General features: G+C 53.8%; 1 protein-coding gene across 1 annotated transcript in view; it reads left to right on the top strand.

Moving 5' to 3' along the window:
- LOC148091716 (protein Daple-like) overlaps positions 1-17,774 on the top strand; it is a 58,219-nt gene extending 40,445 nt beyond the window's left edge. Inside the window, 15 exon segments of the mRNA XM_087823778.1 lie at positions 1,921-2,010; positions 3,659-3,843; positions 8,913-9,100; positions 11,133-11,319; positions 13,424-13,495; positions 14,159-14,296; positions 14,299-14,378; positions 14,381-14,449; positions 16,832-16,955; positions 16,958-17,069; positions 17,071-17,204; positions 17,207-17,376; positions 17,378-17,462; positions 17,465-17,557; positions 17,560-17,774. Coding sequence (XP_087679904.1) covers positions 1,921-2,010; positions 3,659-3,843; positions 8,913-9,100; positions 11,133-11,319; positions 13,424-13,495; positions 14,159-14,296; positions 14,299-14,378; positions 14,381-14,449; positions 16,832-16,955; positions 16,958-17,069; positions 17,071-17,204; positions 17,207-17,376; positions 17,378-17,462; positions 17,465-17,557; positions 17,560-17,774 — 1,942 coding nt within the window.
- Positions 17,775-21,666: the final 3,892 nt, after the last annotated feature.

Genomic DNA, 21,666 nt, shown 5'->3' with positions numbered 1-21,666 from the left:
CACGGCATCCTCCTCGTTTTCCCTGGGATGGTCCTAGGTTTCTGCAAGTGGGGCGATTGGCCTTTGCTTTTCAAAGACACTGCCCTCTGCCAGACGCTTTGTGATCTGCTTTTGGAATGAAGTTCACTTTAAAAAATAGGACAGCAGCAAAGAGAGGCCCCCAGGGAAGGAATTCAGGTCGAAGGCTGAGCCCTTCCTATGTCCGCTTTTTCTTCATGGGCTGGGCAATGGGTTGTGGTGCGCTGTGACTGTCCTCCCTCTGCCAATATCTACAGGGTCCTGGGTTTGCCGGAGGCCCTACAAGGTGCACAGGACCAATTACCTGGTCGCCAGGAACCAGAATGGGAGATGGGATGTGAGCAGAGCTACATACACACCTGACATGTGTTGAGGGGCTCCATGGGGGTGTAGAAGGAAGTGTGGTGGTGGGAGTTGGGTGCTGCTGCTGACATGGATGGGGGAAGGCTAGCCAGTGGGGGGGCACTCATGAGGGAACCTGGTACCCAAGGGGATGATCTGGTGACGGTTTTGCATTAGAGGGTATCTGCACGAGGCCAGGGCTTCCTGAGCCCGCTCTGAGCAGACTGTTTCCCAGCCCTGGGAGGGCTGCGGTGTCTGCCCTCCATGTGTTTGTGCGGCTGGCAGGGGGGCAGGGGGCAGGCCGTCAAACCCAGACAGGAAAACGCTCTAGCATAAGGCCAAGCAGCATGGCTGTGGGAGCAGAATAACACAGACGAGAATAGCAGATGTGGAGCCAAGGGCGCTGGGAGCAGAGCAGGGTCGATGGTCAGGGGCCCTGTGGTTTGCGAGCGATCACCTTTCAAGGGTGCTCACCCACAGTGAACTCCTGGGAACGCCTTTGGTTTAGGCAGGACTGTGGCAGCTTCATGACCGGAGCAGCCTGAGCAGCTGCCTTGGTCCAGAGGACTCATTTTCAGGCGAGGAAACCAGGGGTCTGAGCTGCCAAGGCCACACCAGCTGCAAGAGGCAGGAGTAGGACGAGCCAGCAGCCCCCTGGGATGCATTGTATGGATATCACCACGTGCTCCACTTGGGGACAGGGTAGAACAAAAGCAGGCCATCTGCCTCAGGAAGGCCAGGTGCCCTCTCCCCGTGAGCAGGGTGCCCTCTTTTGTCCTTTCTGTGTTTTTGAAAATGTGAACTGATTTCCAGCATTTAGATATTAAGAGATTTTGCTTCACACCCTGGGTTTCTGGATCCTTTGGGAAAATGACCAGAAGTTCCGCCTCCTCGGGAGCAGCGCTCCTTTGCAGGGGCTGAGTTCAGTCCCACGCAGCACCGAGCGCTCAGCCAGGGCAGCCCAGCCACTCTGCCTGGTCCTTCCAGGCCCGCTTTGCTCCTCTCCTCCTCTGTCTGGCCCCAGAGAGGCTCTGAGTTTGCTTCCGTGGGAGTGTTATCAGAAACCAACATTGGAATGGGTCGAGGTCAGAGGTCTGACTTTGCTAAGCTGACTTTTGTAACCTTGATGCCCATCTAACTGACTGAGGGCAGACCCCTCCCCACCATGGAAGGTCTTGTAAGTCTGCACCTGCAAATGCCAGCTTAGCCCTGTATCTGCCCCTGAGTGCACAATTTCCTGAATTGACTTGGCCTGAGAGTCCTCGGGGTTTCCAAGCTTGAAGTTTCAGGTGATCCGGGGTTTGCTCTCCTAAGATGACATACAGCCTGGTCCTAGGTGCTCCAGCAGGTCTCCTCCAGGTGTCAGGGTTCCTGGACCACGTCTGATGCTTCCATTCACACATCCCCACCTCTGCGACCGTGATGGTCATGCGCACCATGATGCCTGAACCCCAGAAAACTACGGGCTCTTCTGGGCCAGGTCCCAGGCTAGGCTGATGGGTCAATTCATGTGTTTTATTTTAAAAGCCAGATTGTTTTTTCTTTCTCCTCTATTTACAGAAACGAAATAGATGCCTTAGAGAGACAAAAGGAAAATGTAGAAGATAAATTCATGGCTCAGCATCAGTTCTCTGATCCGGCTCCAAAGCAGTGAGTTGACTTAAGTTCCAGTGACTTAAACAGAAGAGAGGGCTTGCTCTCTCACGAGGAGGGGACACTGTAGCCACCTGGAGTGGTGGCCAGTGGGTGGGCCCGTGTCTTCCACTGTATGACAGGTCACCTGTGTGCAGGTCCCTTCCACCACAGACAGGATTTAGGGTTTCTTTCAGTTCCACCCTCCATACTCATGGCTATCCTACAGGGTATGGCAAATGCCAGCTGGCCATGAGCCTGTGTAAGGGGGAAAGGGGTCTCTTGTTTTAGAGCCATTAAAGCAGGAGTGTCAGGTTTTGTCTCAAGATTTCAGGACATAGAAAACCATGTTTCTGTTTTGGGAAGGAAGCTTGGGTCAGACACCTGAACCAGCACACATGATCTTCAGGCACAGGAACCTCCTGGCCTTGAACCTAAATTCTTCTGGATTCATGGGACCCCAGGGATTTCCACAAACACTTCCTTTCTCCAGAGAACAGTAGGCTGGTTGTGGGCTGGCTCGGTCCCTGTCCAGCAGGGCTTCCCCTGGTCCCGGGCCTGAGCCCCAGGAGCTGGTCCTTCAGACGGTCCTGCCCCAGCCCAACTTTGAAGTCGGATCCCCGTGAGTCCTGCAAGGCCTCTCTGTGGAAGTCACAGAACCACAGAATTTCAGAGCCTCCGCCTGACCCCTCTGTTGACAGGAATTGAGGCACCGATGAGGAAATAGAGTGATTTGTGTGCACACAGTGCTGTTTCATGCAGAGCCAGGATTCAAACCCAGATGGGGTTGTTCTGTTAGGTCAGAGGACCTCCATTTCCAGTCAGCTGCAATGTATTACCCTTAAATTCACTGTTTTTATTTATTTTATTTATTTTTAATCCTCACCCGAGGATTTTTTTTCATTGATATTTAGAGAGAGTGGAAGGGAGGGAAGGAGGGAGGCAGAGTGAGAAGGAGAGAGAGAGGGAGAGAAACATCGATGTGAGAAAGACACATCCATTGGTTGCTTCCCATGCACCCTGACTTGGGCCCGGTATTGAACCTGCAACCCAGGTACATGCCCTTGACTGGGAATTGAGCCCACTACCCATTGGCGCACAGGCTGACGCTCTAAGCACTGAGCCACGCTGGATGGGCAAGGGGCACTGTTTTCAATTCATACGGCCCGATCTGCCCTGCCTCTCCCCCCACCCAGATTCCTCAGTGCCGGGAATGGGCAGAGTATCCCAGCCTATTGCACTTATTATTAACCATGGCAGCAAACGAGAAGGTCCCTGGCTCTTCCTGAAAGTGGCATTTTGCTGGGGACTTGGAGCAAACATGGGTTAGATTAGCGCAGAACCAGGTCCTGTACTCGGCACAGGCAGCCAAGAGCTGGGGGCTGTGTTTGAAGTTCTGTCTCCCGAGAGGCTAGCGTGGGTTTCTGCCACGATGAACGCTTCTCCCCATCCTGGGTCTGTGCTCATTAGCGGCAAATTAGGTTCTACCTCTGAGCCCCAGATACGATCATTGTGGTGATGGCAAAGAGGGCCCTCATTCTGAACCCCTAATTAACAGCCAACTTCCCAGGCGGGTGAGGGAAATCCCAGCTCACTGTAGGGCACCCAGTGACCGTTGGAGGGGTGGCCAGGGTTAGCTGTGACCTAAAAATCTACATCTAACTAGGAAAACCCGCTGGACAAAAGCCAAAGCTTTTGTCAAATTCATCAAGCCAAAGAAAAAGCGTTCCAGAGAAGGACCAAAGTCCCCCCCAGACAGTGCTGTGTGTCCACAGGAGCCCCTCGAGGCCACCCCATCGTGCTCACACTGGGCAGAAGAGCAAGACCCCCCCAGTGGGCCCGCAAGAAAAGGTAGGAGGGGCTGACCCGGCTGCAGGTGAAGTGAAGGGGGGGTGCCAGGCCTCCCTCCTGGGCAGGGTAGAACCAACGGGACAGCGTGCTGAGGGTGCACACGTGTGCATAGGAGCCTGAAGGGGGTGTGCTCCATGCAGGCACATCTGGCTCCTTAGGTATGTTAACAACCAAGTAGGAAACACAAACCCACCACAGTGTTGTGGCAGTTCGGTCCCAGAGCAAGGTAGTCACTTTAGCATGAGAAGCCTCATGCACGGTGTGCACTGTGGTAGGGACGTGAGTACCCAGAGCTGGTGCCCACAAGTTACCGCAGAGACAGGCTCCATAGTGTGTGTTTTTGGGTTTCCTCATGTCTGCCAGGCCTAGAATAAGCGTTTCTGAAGGGAGATCCCGATGCATTTAACACGTAATGGACATACGCAAGGTCTTCAGCAAGGCCGTGTGTGGCTCTGACCTTGTCGTCACAGTGAAGAGCAGGTTGGGTTTTCTTCTCCCACCTGATCTGTCTTCTGACCTGACACCATGGGGTGCAGGCACCTTGTCATTGAGGGTGTCATCCGGAGTCTGCCAGAGGTTCTGAAATGTGCTGGGTGTATTTCACCAGATCTAAGAAGCTGTCAGTTATAAGCTGTGCAATTGTGCGCACATGAGAAGAAAATAAGTTGGTCGTGGCAGCGACTGTTTTGTCAGAATTGCCACCTTGCCGACAGTGACTGCAGGACATGTTCGAAGCTAAGTCCTGATTTCAGAGAGGCTAAGGCTTAGGGAAACAATGTGCATCTTACCATCGATTAAACAAAGCCATTGCCTTAAACATGGTTTAATTTTGAATTTTGCTTTTAAATATCATTTTATAGATAATTTACCTATAAACCTGCCAAACGTGCACCCTGAGAAATTTAAATGTTATGAAGGACACTAGGACTTTCTGAAGACCAGGCCCATGCCTCAGACTAGTGCACTTCCAGGGGCCGACGTTGCAGCCCAAAGGCGGATGATAAGCCGCCTTTTGAGTGTGACATGTGCACATGCCTTGCTAGATGACATTCACCACTTCAAGTCCTGGTGTGTCACTCAAAATGCAAAAGTGAAGCATGCACACAAACACACAGTTTAGGGACTAATGCTTGTATTCCAGGTCTTTACAGGAGATGAACTGGTTAAAACACTCACTGCAGGTTGAAGCTTACTAGCATTAGTTTTATCTAGACTGGTTCTGTGGCCTCAGGTTTTCATGCTGGCTACTTAATTTTTTTTATGTTTATCGCCTCAACTTGTGTATTGTCTAAGGTGAGCTAGTGAACTAAAGCAGCCTAGTTGAGCTAGCAAAACTTTCAGAGAAAAAAATGCTTGACTGAGCCAAACTGTTGTTTGGATCCATGAGTGAGCAGGTTAGTGGTAAATATTAGTAACGGCAGCCATGGAATGGGTGTTTTCTCTGGGCTCAGCACCCCTTTAGCTCGTTTATGCGCTGTATCTATTATCCAGTCCTAACTGCCCTGTGAGGCAGGCACGCTTACTGTCCCCTTCTTGACAAGGTTAAGCACTTGCCCAGAGAATATGTGCTGGAGCCGGGGTCCGAACATGGGTCTGACAGATTATGGAGCCTGAACTCTTAACCACTGTGGGCAGTGCCTGCAGCTAAAGCTGCTTTGGTCCCTGAAGATGCTGAACAGACCTGGGCACCAGCATTGAAGTCTGTCCCTTATCCTGTGGTGTGAGCTGTGGCCACCACGGGTGCTGTGGAGAAAGAAACAAGAGGTTCCACCATGGACTTTAATCCTAAATTAGAAATGGGATAAATCAGTTATGTGAATGTATAGGGCATGTTCAGAAAGTGAGACCAGGTTCAGGAAGTTAGACCAAGTGTCTGCTCTGATAAGACTGATTTAAAGGTCATAAAGTGTAGGTTTGGATTAGAGGATGCGTAGGGGTCTAAATGTTGAGGGTGTTTTGGTATCAGAAGGAGGTATTTTCATCATTTTCAAATTCATCTTGCCATGAGAGGTTATTTTAAATGTACAAGACCTCTCCTCTCCTCTCCTCTCCTCTCCTCTCCTCTCCTCTCCTCTCCTCTCCTCTCCTCTCCTCTCCTCTCCTCTCCTCTCCTCTCCTCTCCTCTCCTCTCCTCTCCTCTCCTCTCCTCTCCTCTCCTCTCCTCTCCTCTCCTCTCCTCTCCTCTCCTCTCCTCTCCTCTCCTCTCCTCTCCTCTCCTCTCCTCTCCTCTCCTCTCCTCTCCTCTCCTCTCCTCTCCTCTCCTCTCCTCTCCTCTCCTCTCCTCTCCTCTCCTCTCCTCTCCTCTCCTCTCCTCTCCTCTCCTCTCCTCTCCTCTCCTCTCCTCCCCTCCCCTCCCCTCCCCTCCCCTCCCCTCCCCTCCCCTCCCCTCCCCTCCCCTCCCCTCCCCTCCCCTCCCCTCCCCTCCCCTCCCCCCCTCCCCTCCCCTCCCCCTCCCCCCTCCCCTCCCCTCCCCTTTCTCCTCCTTCCCTTCCACTCTCTGTAGAAATCAATAGAACAAAATTTCCTCAGGTAAGGATTAAAAAAAAAAAAAAAAAAAGAATTCTTAGAGAAAGGTTCAGGTGGACTCTTTCATTGCAGCAGGCCAGGAACATATCACAAAGTGTTCCAAGGTCTGTACCAGGAGCAGGAGCCAGTTGTGTGTGAGCTGAATTGTCAGGGAGCCTGTCATTAAAACAAATGAGAAGGAAAATGAGGTCCTAAATTTATATGCGTTCTCATTCAGCAATTCAGCACATTGGGACTGGAAATAGCCTAACGGGTCGGCTCCGCGGGGAACATGGAGTTCTCCTCGCTGCTCAGTGAAGCACAGGCTCCGGGACGCGGGTGAACTCACTAAACGGAGCCCGGGCAGCAGTGGCCCCGGGCCCTGGCTCTGGCTCTGCCCTGGGCGGCGTTTCCTTCTCTCCTGGGCTGGACGGGATTACGATTTCCCTGCACACTTAGCTAATGTAGTGGCATTTGCTGTTATTCATTTCATTTATTTGCCGTTTTGTGTGTTTTTTCCTTCCTCTCTTGGCTTATCCAGGGGATGACAATGTAGGAACAAGGCGCAGAAAGAGTCCCTTTCTGAGAGGCAAACCCAAGGACAAAGACAAGCCTCCAGCGGCCCGCCCGGCTTTCTCTAGACGCCTGCGGTTCTGGTCGGCTTCTGTCCTACCAGCCTCCTCTAAATAGCCTCTCCCTTCCTCAGACACTGGAGATTTCCAATATTTCCCTCTACCAGTGTCTTCTCATGTCCCCTCCTTCATTTCTGAAATTCAAAAAAACCGACAAATCAGTACCTAAAGGCCAGATGACACAGAGTGCACCCCTCCTCCTGGCCCCAATTCCCAGCCAAGCTGAGAGCAGCCAGTGTGGACTCCGATTTCAAAGAAGATGAGCTGTCACCCTCTGGATCGTGCTCCAGCGCAGCACAATGCTAGGGGAGCCTCGGGACATCACCCACAGGTCCTCAGGCCGGGATGTCCATGCTCAGTCACTCCCCTGGCCAGGCGCTGACCCTCTCTCCCACCGGCAGGCTTGTATGTCCTGCCCGGCCGTGTGCAATGCAGAACTGATCAGCCCGGAGTGAGACTGTATGACCTTGGTGAGGTCCCCTGACATCTTGGATGCAGGTGTTAGAGCTGCAATGGACAGATGGAGCATCAGCACGTGGTCACCATCAGGGCCGGGACACGGTCCATGGGGGCCACTAGCTCCTGCAGTGTTTCCTGTCGTCACCATCCTTGTGCCATCTCGCGATTTCTGGCATGTCTGTATCACCTCTGTGATTACTCACATATTTTCCCTCCAATCGATTCTTCGCTGCCACTTAAATTTATTTTATGACTTACACCATGTTGAAGTCAGTCGAGTGGCGCTGACTTGGCCTCACGCACCTGCTCTGACTCCTGGGCTGCTGCGTCCTGTCCTCCGTCCACCTGTCTGTCCGCCTGTCTCCCGGCAGCTGTGGGAAGTGCGCGGTTTCTCTGCCATCGCTGCCTCTGCCCATCTCCGCCTCTCCTCTGCTCCTCGTGTCACCTTCACCCAGTGGACGCCTGTCTGACTCACTCCACCAGACTTGCCTTGCTTCCCATCAAGGTTATCTTTCAAAATCCAAACTTTCCCCTGATTTCAAGTTGTGAGACTTGGGTGCTTGAGACTTCCCAGTGAGTCCAGACACTGAGTGGCTGAGGGGCGGGGACAGGTCCCTGGGAGAGGGTGGGGAGGGGCAGGAATCTGACCTTGGCGTGGCTCTGGGTCCACAGCCCATGGGCTGCGTGGAACAGGGCACTGTGCAGGCAGCGCTGTCCTGATGCTCCCAGGAACTCCACCTGCAGAAACTTATGACTTGTACTTGGAGAGCCCGTCCCCTTTCCTGATATTAGGTAGTGAAGATCTTTTTGTTTATCCCTCAATTTTTTTTTAAAATAGGGTTTTATTTAACTTTGAGGAGAGTATGTGTTCACAGTAGGAAATTCAGAGATGGCAGAAAAGCACAACTACAAGGTAAATGTCATTTTTGCAGGCGGTGTCACCATGCAGAGATGGAGACATCGGTGTCACCATGCACAGATGGAGACACCTCAGACAAGTTACTGGGTGGCAACAAACTCCTCTCTCAGATCGTAACGGATGCCTATTGGCAGGGTGCACATTCTGGGCCTTGAGGGCCTTGACCATGGTCCTGAGCAGACACCTACCTGTCAAGGTCCTTTTAAACCAGGGATTCGAGTGACACACAGGTATACAGCAGGTGTGCCCAATGGTTAATGTGTTGGATTTTAACAATGTTTTGTTGAGCCTCTTGAGTTTGTCCTTTATTTTCTCCCAGCTGCTTGGGGCTCACAGTGGGATCTATCCTTGGAGCCGAGGCCGGCCTCCCGGGGACCCCAGCACAGGCCTGCAGCCTGAGCCTCCTGTGCAGACCACAGCCCACGAGGCGCAGCCCAGCTGTTCTCCCTGCGGTCCGTGTGCCCTGCTGCCTCTGCTGTCAGGACTCGGGGTGACAGCCCCGCCTTGGCATGGGATCTTGCGACCCCATTTCTCACTGTCTTTCTCTGCCCCAGGCCCCAGGGACCTAATACCGAAGCCAGTGGCCCTGCACAGAGGCAGCCTTCACCGCACGGAGGCCTTGGCTACCCCCACCATGAAGCCCCGGCCATCAGAGCTGGGCTCCCAGGCCTGCTCATCCTCAGCCATGACTACTACCCCTTCCAGCTCCACCCCCATCTCCTGGGACCAGGCGACACCCCAGGTGAGTCACAGGTCCCTCCAGAACCAAGATGCATGAGCATCTGGGGCCCAAGGTCATTCCTGGAGACCCCAGCTCCCAGAGGCGGGAGGGGTCTCTCAGACTGAAGGGTGGTCAGCAGATGGGCTAAGCTGTGGACAGGTTTGGTGTCACACAGACACAGGTCCTGACCTCAGCTCTGCCTGCAGCTGTGTGACTTTGCACAGATAACATCACCATATTGAGGCCCAGTCTTCAGCCCCTAGTGGGAAAGCCCAGAACCCACCTCCGCCGTGCAGGAATTGGTGGCACCAAGGAGCTCCAGAAAGGAGGTGAGCCAGATTTTGGGCTAAACTCAGGCAGCACTGGAGGTTTACTCTCCAGGGAAGAGACCTAGCAGCATCTCTGAACTGGAGGTCAGTTGATAGAGTGGAGGGCAGGTGTCCTAAACTGAAAAATGGGGTGACTCAGGGAAGGGTTTACAACTTGAACGTCTCCCAGGATGCCGTAGCCATGCGTGTTCACACCTGTAGGTGTGATAGTCAAATGCTCCTCAAGTCACCTGAGTAGGTGGAGAAATTCCCAGCAGAACAGTCTAGTCCCATCTTGCCAGGTGAAGCCCATGAAGGTTCAGAGACCCCAGACACCTGAGGAGGACCTGCAACACCAGAGAGAAACTAGTGTGAGAGGTGACAGAGTCATGGTCAGAGACAAAAGCTTTAAGATGCCTGGAGCAGGACACTGCAGAGCAGCGCTGTCCTGATGCTCCCAAAACTCCACCTGGATGTTATTAAATGGAACAGTCGGGGAAAAGCACTTAAAATATGCAAACAGAAAGGGAAAAATAAAGGTTAAAACTGAAAGAGACACTCTGCTTATAACTTAGAGATGAAAATATCTGAAGACAGCAGGAAGAGCTGAAAATGATTGCCCCTGGGGTGTTAGAAACTGATGAGAACATGAAGGGATATTCGTTTTCATAATGATATCACCCACTGGACTCTTGGAAGTATGGCCTGCAGAACCCTGGTTTGACAAGCCAAGAAAAGATAGGGCCCCTGCCCCCAAGGCAAGCCTAGGTTAGCTCCAGGACCTGGTCCCTGCTGTTTACAAATCAGAAGCACCCCTGGGAGAAGAAGAGTTGGGTGAGCACAGGCAACCAGACAGTCCTCCTGCGCTCCTGACCAGACACTGAGAATGGCAGTCCCTTACTGTTGGGTGTCAAGGAAACTGTGCCATGTATGGCTGGGCAGCCATGCTCAGGTGTCCACTGTCAGCAGTCAGTAGTCTGCCCCAGTCTCCCAGGCTCTGTGGTTCAGAAACCCTGCCTGGCTGGAGCAGGAGCTGAGTGCACCACCTCCCCTCAGTCTTGCAGCGGCTTGTGGGACTCCAGGCCTGGCCCTCAAGGCTCACCCAGGGGCTGTCTCCACCGGGATCCCACTCTGAGCCAGAGCCCACACTTGTTCATATGCCTGCAGAGCCTGTCCGAGGGCCTGTCACATTGCAAACAAAGCGCTGCCCACTGTGATTCCCTGGCAGCATGGTTCTCATGCTCAGGTGGATGCAGAACTGTCTGCAAAATGGGGGAGACCCTGGAGTCATTTTGGAGGAAATCCGGGGCTGCTGTCAGCACAGGGCAGTGTAGTCCTTCCCAGGGAAAGAGCAGTGCCTGGTGGCCTATGGGTTCCAACGTCTGTTTCTGGTTAGGAGCTGCTGGTGCAGGGCTCCCTCTCTAGGGACCCAGCATCCTCCCTCAGGTGGTGGATTCTTTCCTTCTGCTTCCTCCAGCCACCTGAAGAGAACAAGGCCCCAGGAGAGCTTTGCTTTCACAGCCTCTGCTTTAGGTGCAGCCCCCCTCCCGGTTGGTGGGGCTCCCAGGGTACTAAGTATCAGCTCCTTCTGCTGCTTTATCCTCAGGCCAGACACTGCTTCCATTTGCTGTCCCAGTCATTGCACAGGCAGAGAGCAAGGCTGTCCCAGCAGGAGCAATGGGGGAGGGAGAGTACAGACGAGAGTACAGTCAGGTCCTAAGGGTCCACACGTATCCCTCTTCCAGGCGCTGGACACAGCCACCACTCAGGTGCTGGGCAGGAGTCAGAAGTGGCCTCTGACAAAGGACCGCAGTTTCCCCATGGGTGGTCCAGGTCCCCTGACTCAGCCTTATTTTCACCATAGGCTAGAATTCAGATGGCAGCTCTGTGAGTGGTCCCTGGAGCTCAGGTTCATCAGCCACAGGCAGCACAGTGAGTAGTTGGTGCATGTGCCCTTCAGCCTGGGTTCTCAGACCTGTTTCCATCAATAGGATTTGTCCTTCAAGCTGTTCTCTGTGGAAGTCCACACACAAAATAGGTGGAAGTGGAGCTGTTATGCTGAAGTGGGAATAGGGGACCCACAGTTCCTCAACACTCCTTCCCTGCCCTCCTATGGGCCTAAGCATGCAGCTTCTGCTTACATACCTCCAGTGATGGGGAAGTCACTACCTACCAAGTGCCCTACTTCTAAGGCTCTGGCTGCCCTTGCTTGAAGAAAGGTCATGTGACCCATGCAGAGAGCACTGATTGCATGGAGGTCACGCTATCCTCACCTGGAGTTTAGTTGGCCAGAGTAGCTCCAAGTTGTAAATTTGATCTCAGAAATTGTTAGAAACACTTGCCATCTGATTTAGGCATGTTGTCAATTTCTGCAGAAGGGAAATGGTGAATTAGACCAGCCTTCTCAAAAATTAAGTTGCTTTGGGTTTTTGCAATTTCTGAAAAGCAAACTCCTAGAAGGGTGGGAAGCTAAATTTTTAATTAAAACAAAGCCTCAGAGAGTTCACACTGGACTCAGCTTCTGGAGTGATCAACAGTAAGCGTAGGAGCGAGCGTCATCTCCTGCCCTGTCCATTGCCTGAAGCGGTGAATGGTGCTGGCTCTGATCACTCAGACATAGACAAACACTTACAGCTTCAGGCAAGGGCAGGCTCTGGTGAAACTGCTGGACACCACGAAGCCCTCCCTCCTGGCCCTGGGTGGAGGGTAACAGGATGGAGGAGTCGCCTCCCCTCTCGTGAGCTTCCCGAGCAGCCAGGTTCATGCTTCATCAGCTGAGGAAAGGAGAAGGCAGCAGAGGGCTTTGCAGCAAGGGCTCGGACAAACAGGCATTTTCGGATCCCTTTGATTTGTATCGCGGTTGCCTTTCAGTGACACGTCCTTTTCAAAGAGAAAGGTGGATTTTTTAGTTGAAACTTTCCCTTCTCAAAGAGGGGACTTGCTCTGCTTCTATGTGCTTCAGGAAAACCAAGTATTTGGGGCTCAGCCCCACGCACCGTTGCTAACAGGTGTTTTCCAGAGGCCTGCTGTTTGCGGGGCCCACCGGCACTTGGGACCTGGGTGCCCTGTGCACCCGGTCAATCCAGAGCAGACTGCTTGGTGGGCCGGGAAGCAGAGCATCTCCTGGTGAGTCTCCGGTTCTCAGTGCAGCTCAGCTCTGCACAAGATGTGAGCAGGGATGATGAAGCGTGTCCCTGTCCCCCAGCTGTCTGTGTGCAGCAGGACAGACACTGATGATACCTGGGGCAGGCCCCTGATTCTGCGTGTGCTGGAGAAGTGGGCCAGGAGGGGAGGTCTGCAGGCCTGGAAGGGACAGCCTGCCCCTGGAAGGGGCGGTGCCCACTCCCTGCAGCTGGTGCTCACCCTCTGACCCGAGGGAGCAGAGGGTGAGCCTGGTTCCCCCAAATCGTCACTGTGAAGGTTGATTTCTTTCCCCTCTGGGGCAGATGTAAACATGGGACAGAGAGGAGCTGAAGAGCAGCGAACCAAGAAGAGTGCAGACGTCTTTCCTCCTGAGGGCCCCGTCCCCGGCCCCATGGACCACGGAGGGGAAGTGGGCTGCGCACGGCACAGGCTACATTGTCCACACGTGGACGCATGACCTGCCATGTCCTGGCCCCTGCCCTCACCAGGCGGCACTGCCCTGGTCTAGGCAGGGTGTCTCCACCTGTGTTCCAGAAAGCTCCATGCGGTAATAATGGCGGGCTCCCCCCAACCCCCAATCCCAGAGCAGACCTTTTGTCTATACTGGAGTTTTGTGTGAGATTTTCTGTATTAACAAAACTGTTTGAGGCCACAGCCCTAGACCTCACACACATAGAAGATGTTGTTCCTGAGAGCCCACTGTGCGTGGTACCCAGCACTCAGGTGAGGCTGGACTCCTCCTGGGAGCGTTGAGAGCAACTCGAAGTCTGTCCTTCCTGAGGCCATTTGCCAGAACTTGGGCAGGGTCATTAGTTGTTTTCGGATTGGATGGTTTAATGTGGGCTGTACTTGGCATCAGCCCTGTAGGTTAAGTGTTGTCATTTCCTTTCAGTGCCCTGGCCAGGCAGCCTAGAGAGCAGCTGGAATTGGACCAGTGACAGTTCCCCTCCTAGCCTGAGGGTAAGTCCACCTTGCCTGCTGTGTGCTTTTCAGCGGACCTGGATCTTTGGTTCTGGGTGTATATTGTTTGTATGATTTAAAAAATACAATTAGTGAGGTTTCTCAAAGCACGTTGCGTTTGCATTCATAGGGCCACATCACGCAACTTCAAGCTCAGGCCTGTGGGTTTGAACAGATTTGGGTTCAAATCCCTTCTCCACTGACCAGCTCTGTGCACCTGGGAAAGCAACCCATTCTCTGAGTCTGAGTCACTTCAGCTTCGGGATGGGGACAGTGCCAGCAGTTCCAGTACATGGTGTGCAGAGGACAGAGTGAGTGACTTTGATTCCTTTTTGATGTTTAAAGTTTGTTTATTGGTGCAGAAAGTGGTCTGCACTGTCCCAGGCTAATGAGCATGGTACTTACAGCTGTTGATAAATTAAGCTTTAGAAGGAACTTTCCACTTTTATCCCAAGTTATTTTGTTTTTAAATGCCAGTGTAAATTCTAGAGAATTCCAGAATGCCCTGGACGCCCACAATGCCAGCATGGGAGAAGTGTGCTCTGGGTTCCTAGGCAGGGCTGTCTCTGTGCTCAGGGAGCCAGAGGCAGCACAGAGCCCACTGGAGGCCGGTGAGCGAGATTAGGAGACTGAAGTGTGTTCCTCTGTGTCCCCTCCCCTGACCCAGTTTCCTCCGGTGAGCTCCACTGCAGATCGAAGAGCTGCAGCAGTGAAGACCTGACTCGCAGCAGGGACACAGCCACCCTGCCCCGGGATGCCAGCACCCCAGGACGCACTGCCCTCAGCTGCCATGAGTACCGCCACCCCGGAACTTACCTCTCCTCCAGCAGGGCATCCAGAAGAGGGGTGCGGCCCAGCCCCAGGCCTGGGTGCAGCCCTGTACCTCCCTGAGCAGAGCAGTGAGATGCTCAGCCTGGAGGAGTTCCTGGAGGACAGTGACCAGGGCTCCCCCGCTGCTGTGAGAGGCCTGGGAGCACTCTCCTCCCTCACTCCCTCAGATGGACCAGGACCAGAGGTAGGGACCTTGACAACAAAGTCACAGAGAGGGATGGGACTGGGGGTGGTGCAGCCTGGCTCAGATGGGGAGCAAAACCACTAGCGAGAAAATCACAGCGTGCTGTCAGCCAGCCCAGACCAGGAGACTGTTTCCTCCCCTGTGAAGTGAGCGGCAGAAGTGTGTTGCCAACATGGGGGTGGGAGGGTGTGCGCCCACCCCTGGAGCTCCCCTGAAGATGTGGTCAGCACCCACTTGAGAGTTAGCATCTCCCACTAGGTGTGCGTCAGAGCGTGGACACCTACCTATTCTGAACCTTCACCAGCAGAGTTTGGCAGATTTTTTCTGTAAAGGGCCAGATAGTAAATATTTTAATCATTTAAAATGTAAAACTGTTCTTAGCTCACAGGCCATACAAAAACAAGGCGCAAGCCAGAGGTGGCCGCAGCTCGAGCGCCCTGAGGTCTGTGCTGCAGCTCTGCCCCCGGCCGTCAGCTGTGGGGACACCCTCCCGGCTCAGGGCAGCTTCCTGCAGCCGCAGGGGCACCTCACACAGCTCTGGCCAGGAGCTGTGGGGTCACCGCTTCTGGGTCACCCCATGGATGAAATGCGTGCCTTACAGTCTCATTCCCTTAAACACACACAGTGGGACTTTCTCTGGCCACACTGTGAGTTCTGTGGCCTGCGTTAGTAGAGCCCAGTGACACAGCGAATTCAAAGTATCTGTTCAGTCGGTATTTCTGGAGCGTGTCCTGTGTGTAGGCAGCCCGGGGGATGCCTGCTCTCAAAACAACAGAGTAAACCGGCTCATCAGCAAGTTTTATCACAGACTCGCCCTGTGCCTGGTCTTGCATCGGCCTGAAAGGAAATATGTATCCTGGTCTCTGCTCTCCATTTGTTTCTGTCTACAAAGCACTCTGCGCCCGGAGCTGCAGAAAAACCAAAGCCCTGCCCTCAGGAAGGTCACGGTCTGAAGCCGTGGCTCCCACATGCAGGCCTGAGCCACACTCCCCTGGGCTGCCTGGACCCAGGCCGGCCTGCAGTTTCTGAGTCAGGAGCGCTGAGGGGGGCTCCCTGAGAATCTGCATTCCTGCCAAGTGCCCAGATGATGGCTTGTCCTTTTCAGCCTAAATGAGACCAAAGCATCCTCCCTGCAGGAGCTGGTTGTGGAAACGTATGCTCCTCCCCTGAGAGCCGCCCCCACCTCCCTCCATCTCCCCACTGTGCTCACCCCACTAACCTGTCGCCCTCCCCTCCCTGAACAGGCCTGAAGACGTGGAAGTCACAATGGTGCCCGTGCCAGGCCTCCACTCCGTGAGTGTTGATGCGGGGAGGGGTGTGAGGAGATGGGCCCTCTGGGTGGTCAGAGAGGGCAGACTCATGAAGCTGGGTGTCAAAGGTTTAGAAATGTGCAGAGAGGGGCTGGGTGGTGGGAAGGTGGCTGCAGAGTCAGACAGCTGTGGGTTCCAGTCCTCAATCTGTCCCTTTCTCAATGTGGGACCTGCTTGACCTTTGTGACCTCCGTTGCCTTACCTATTACAGGTTGTCCTAGTACAGCCTTGCAAGGGTGCTTTGAGAACTGAATGAGGTTTTGGGGGAGGGAGGGGGGATGGTTTCATTCTCTTACGATTACACCTGTTGTTTCTAGCATAGTGCCTGGCACATGGGAAGCAGCTGATACGTGCTACCTGTTGATATTAATGACCACAGGTCTCACTGTACAAAAACCCTGGATATGTGACTCCCAACCTGCACGCAAAACAGCAGACTGTGTCTCTGTCAAGTTGAGCGTCCAGATGTCTTCCTGGGCCAGGAGTTGCTGGTAGGTGCAGGTGGTTCTGGGCTGCTGAGCCGTCCCACAGACGGACGCTCCCTGACATGGGTCCAGCGGGCCGGGGTCTGACTCCATCCTTGGTGAACCCCAACTCCTCTTCTGCATGCACTCACTGCCTTTCCTCTTCTCATGGTGTCCATCTGCCTCAGGAGACACCTCCACCAGGCTCCTCCAGGCTCTGCTTGGTGGGAATGAGGAACAGATGAAAACCATTGCTGTGCTCAGGCCTCCAGCCCTGACCGTCCCATCCAGTGGAAGCGTCTGTGGAAAGTCCTCTCCCTCTCTGGGTCTGTTTTCTTGCTGGTGAAGTTAGGGGGCTGCCTGGCTTTTCTTCCTGATCCGTGTATGACCCCAGCCCCACCATGGGTAGTGTGTGTGGAAAGGCCAAGCAGGAGCCAGAAACTTCAGTCCTGGCCACATGGCCTGCACAGGGGTGTCCTGGGTGAACGAGCCTCTACCAGGACTCTCCTGGCCTTTCTCCAGCCTCTCAGTTCTTCCTCTCTTCTCTGTAGGACATTCTCAGCTGCCGGGATGACCTGCTATGTTACCTCTTCAGAAAGGCCGATGTCCCAACCATCCGAGGCCAGCCCGGGCCACCTGCCAGGAGGGAAGGGGCTGGGATGCCCACCAGCTCTGTAGCCCCACCATGAAGATGGTTGTCAGCACCTCCGAGAGGAAGCTACTGGAACTGGAGCAGCATGTGAAGCCCAACTTGAGACCTGCTGAGGCCGAGGCCCCACCCAGTGCCCCCTGAGGCAGGCCCAGCCTGCCAGAGCCTGTCTCTGGGCAGACCCCAGCAGGCCACAGTGCCCCCAACTTCCCACATGCTTGCCAGCCAGAGTGTGTCGCTGAGCTGGGCCTTCAGTCAGGCCTCAGCCACCCTACTCAAGCCAGTGGGCCAGAGGCTTGCAAACTGGAGCCCCCTGAGAATCCAGGGATTCTGAGACCTCAGGGCACAAGGAAACATGCAGCCACACCCACAAAGCCCCACACCCCCAGCTCCCACAGCCTAGCCCAGGAGAGAACCCCACTTGTGGGAGAGACTGCTAGCTCCTGTTCAGGGCCCAGGGCCATGAAGCCGACCACTGAACATGAGGTGCTTCTTGTTGGCTCCCCCAAAGGAGGAGAGGCTGGCTCCCCCGCAGCATCCACCACAGCCCCAGCCATTGCCACTGGCAGTGGTGGCAGCAACTCCCAGCTCCAGGACTTTACCTACTACAGCTGGCATGATGGGTCCATGAGAGGGCCATGGAGGGGCTCCCTGCCAGGAGCCCGGGCAGGCCTCCCCACTTGGCTCCCCATGCCAGCTGGGTCCCTGAGGACTTCAGTCATGGGAACAAGTCAAAGAGCACCAGGCCGGTGTCCCCAGTCCCGGGTGGGCCAGCATGCAGTGTGGGACTGTATGGAGCATGGCTTGTGCGACGCTCTCCTGGACCAGCAGCTCCTGAGCCTTAAAACCACCCATCTGCCTTCTGACGAGGGCCTTCTTTCCGTTTGCCCGTGGTGTCCTGAAAGGACTCCCATCAGGAGTCTCACCTGTGAAACTTTTTGGGGGGACACCCTATAGTTATGTTCCACTGAACTTTGCCACGGGGAGCCTCACCTGCTCCCGTGTGTATTTGGCCAGGTTCCTTACACACGGTTTCCTGTTTACTAAAGGTGCTCTTCTTGAACGTACTAAACCTGGTGGTTTTGGTTTTATAAAGATTTTTTCCTTTTGAGTTCATATGCTGGGAAAGAAATGGGGTCGATTTTAGGGGCGCTTTGGGGTTTGTATTAAATAGCTACTCATGGTGGACACAAGGGTGGGGTTGTAATAATATGAGAAAGAGTGGAATTGAGTCCTAGTTGTCCTCACTCATCCATGGCAGTGTTGACGGGTGTCGGGCTATCTGGGCTCTCGGGACTCCCTGCGTCAGCCCCCCGTCTCCTGGCCCCTGGAATCCACAGCTCCCTTTGCCACAAGGTCAGAGAATGTGAAAGTGAGGTTTTCCTGTTCACCATGCAGTGGATTTTTTCTGGACCTGTGTTTATTTTAAGTTCCTGTAAGTCGAATCCCATTTTGATACGGGATTTATATCACAACAGGAGCTCAGCTTTAAGTCATCCTTTGGATTTTTCCAAGGCTCCTCCGCCAGGGAGAGCTAGATCTGGAGTTTAGGCCTTGGAGGCCTCTCAGAATAGATGCTCAAAGGTGAGGGTGGGAGGAAGGCATGTAAATATCCTCACCGGGCCCAATCTTCTAATGGTTTTCTGTCCAGCTGCTGCCTCCATGTCCCTTCCTTCCTCACCAAACCTCTTCTGTACAAGTGTCCCCTCCTGCCTCCTTTCCCCTTTCCCGAGGTTCTGCAGTCTGTCCTAGCCAACCGCTCAGCGGGAGCTGCCACCGAGAATGCTTTGAGCCAAACTGAGCAGCGGCACCTGCAAGCTGTGTCCCATGCAGGCTTTTGCAGGACCTGACCGCTGGCCAGTCGCTCCTTGGAGCTCTCAGCCTCTCTCTCATGGTTCTCACCCCTCTGGAACAGCTCTCCAGTGCTCACACTTGCCAGTCGCTCAGCCATTCACTCCTTCCTCCCACAAACATTCATTGAAAGTCCTGTGAGCTCACTCCTGGGTTCCACCTTCCAGGCAGCTCCCTCCATGCCCCCTTCAGGGCTGACCCCACCCTACTCCCCCTCTGTCGGTTCCCACTCTGCCCCCCCACTATTGAGTGTGAGTGTTGGGGGTGGAGATTAGGATGTAGAAGCCCTAAGGGAGTGATCAGGCCCATTGCTGAGGGGCTGGAGCTTAGTGCCTCTTTGTCCATAACTGGACACAGTGGGCAATTCCAGGGCAAGAGGAAACCCCTCTTCCACACATGCTCACTCATGGTTCTATTACACTTAAGTTCACACACACACACACACACACACACACATTTATAATCCTCACCTGAGGACGTTTTTTTGATGATTCTGAGAAAGGAGACATCCATGTGAGAGAGAAACATCCATCAGTTGCCTCCCATACACACCCTGACGGGATGGAACCCTCAACCTTTTGGTGTACAGGATGGGCCAATCAACTGAGCCACCTGGCCAGGGCAAGTTCACTTACATTTAAAAGGCAATTCTGTTCTACTCGCAGAGTAGAAAATCAGTACCCCTTGCCCCAAAAGGAAGGTACTTAAATGAAAACAACTACATAGAAAATCAAGGAGTGTTATTAAATTTTAATTAGCACCAATTGCCTGCAGAACAGCCTGTGGGTTACAAGGGAAGATTAACAAGAATTAACGTGGCGCTCAGGACATACTAACCCCCAAATGAGACTTTCTCCTTAGTGTAAGAAGATGGATTAAGAAGGAATTGGACAGAGAATAGCAGACTATATGGCTAAACTACCTGTCAGCACCTACTGAATGCAAAGTACCACCGGTGCCCAAAGTGATACAGAACAAACCCTCAGTTTATCTCGTATCAACTGAAGGGCCACTTCCTCCAGGAAGCCCATCCTGACATGCCCCCTTAACAAGCTATACGTCTGCTGTAACACTTGTCAAGTTTTATTGCAATGGCATATTGGCCTCCACTGCAGAGTGTCAGCTCCATAAGAAAACCACCCATTCTATCTTACTCCATTCACTGCGCAGGGGCTTCCCACAGGGACTGGAGCACAAGGGTGGACGTGATCCTGCTGGGCCCCTTCCAGCAATGCCTTTCTTCCCTCCTCCTCCCTGTCCAAACCCCACACCCTCCACCCTTTAAAGCCCTGCTGAGGGCCCAGCTTCTCCAGGAGGCCTTTTTCCACCCATGAGCCCACCCTGAGCTCTCCTGCCCTGAATGTCCCAGCTCTGGCCATGCCTGTGCCCAGGGGACACTCAGTTCCGTGGTCTAGTGCGCTCCTACGTGTCCACAGGGCGAGCAGTATGGGTGACGTGACGGGCTCAATAACTGCTGTGGAGTGACTCACTGTGGTTCTTCCTGCAAGGATGCAGCTGTGTTGGGTCTTGGCAGCTCTATGAGTTCCCCATTGTGCTCGGAACAAATTACCACAGACTTAGTGGCTTAAAACAATCCAGTTTTATTATCTTACAACTCTGGAGCTTAGAAGTGGGTCTTGGGGTGTTGGTACAGCTGAGTTTTTATGGAGACTCTAGGAGAGAATCCATTTCATTGCCTTTCCAGCTTCTAGAAGCTGCCTGCCTTTCTTGGCTCATCTTCTGGAGTGGAGCTGATACGCCATTGCAATAAAACTTGACAACTCCCATCTTCCACGCCAACAGTGGCTGGTTCAGTCTCAGATTCTCTCCCTTCCTGCCTGATGCTGTCAGCTTTGTGATGACAGTGGGCCCACCTGGATAACCCAGAACAATCTGCCAATCTTGAGATCCGTAATCACACCTGCAATGGCCCTTTGCCATGTCAGGCAACATATTCACAGGCTCCAGGATTAGGACCTGAACATCTTTGTGAGGGCCACTATTCAGGCTACCGCAACAGCTGTCCCCGTAGTCAGAGGGCACCGTCGCGGGCGGCATATGAACAACAGCCGACACTGACCGAGCCCGCCTCTGGGCGAGGAGCTGTTCTGCGGATGTCACGCGGCTCTACTTGGCAGGTGAGGTCCCGAGAGCTGAGTCAGGTTGGCAACGGCAGGGCTGGGATGAGAACCCAGGCAGTCTGGGTTCCGAGGCTACGCTGCTCTCCAGCACCATTCTCGCCCCAAGACAGCGGCTGACAGCCTTGCGCAGGCCAGGCGAGGTCTGAGGCCCAGCACAGAGCGGGGATTCACCAAGACGTCCAGGTGAGGCCCCTGTCCAGGTCACAGATCTTTGCCAGGCCTCCCCCATCTCAGTTCTTTCTCACCATCCTACCTCCACACCCCAGGAGAGGCCTCACGCTTATCCAGGGAAACTCCAGTGGCTTCCAGGGCTTCTCTGTAGGGGCTCCAGGCAGAGATCCTGGATGCCGAGTACCACAAACTCACCCTCTCCTCCCCCAGCATCCACATGCCAAAGCAATAGGGGCCCCTTAGGAGGCAACTCTTATAAGCACGTTGAAGAAAGTGAACCCCATTTCCAAATCTTGGCTTTTCCACTTATTAGAGCTATTAACTTGAGATAACCACCTACCCTCATTTGAAACCTCAGTGTCACCTTCTGGGAAATGGGCATAATGGCGGAGCCTGCTTCCTAGGGTGGTTATGAGATCAAGCAGGTAAAAGTCTTGCCTTGAAAGCCGTGCAGTGCCCCCCAAATGTCAGCTGTGGGGTTCTTGATGTTTGATCATGCTGGACCCTTCTGGGTACAGTGCACTCTCCAGGGAGAGAAGACTCAGCTAACAGGAAGCACAGAGTGGGAAACAGG

This window comes from Miniopterus natalensis, chromosome 13 (genome assembly GCF_054644295.1).
Source record: "Miniopterus natalensis isolate mMinNat1 chromosome 13, mMinNat1.hap1, whole genome shotgun sequence".
In the NCBI taxonomy this organism is placed as follows: Eukaryota; Metazoa; Chordata; class Mammalia; order Chiroptera; family Miniopteridae; genus Miniopterus; species Miniopterus natalensis.
Note: the sequence above shows the minus strand (reverse complement) of the source record. Positions and strands in the feature narration are given on the sequence as shown.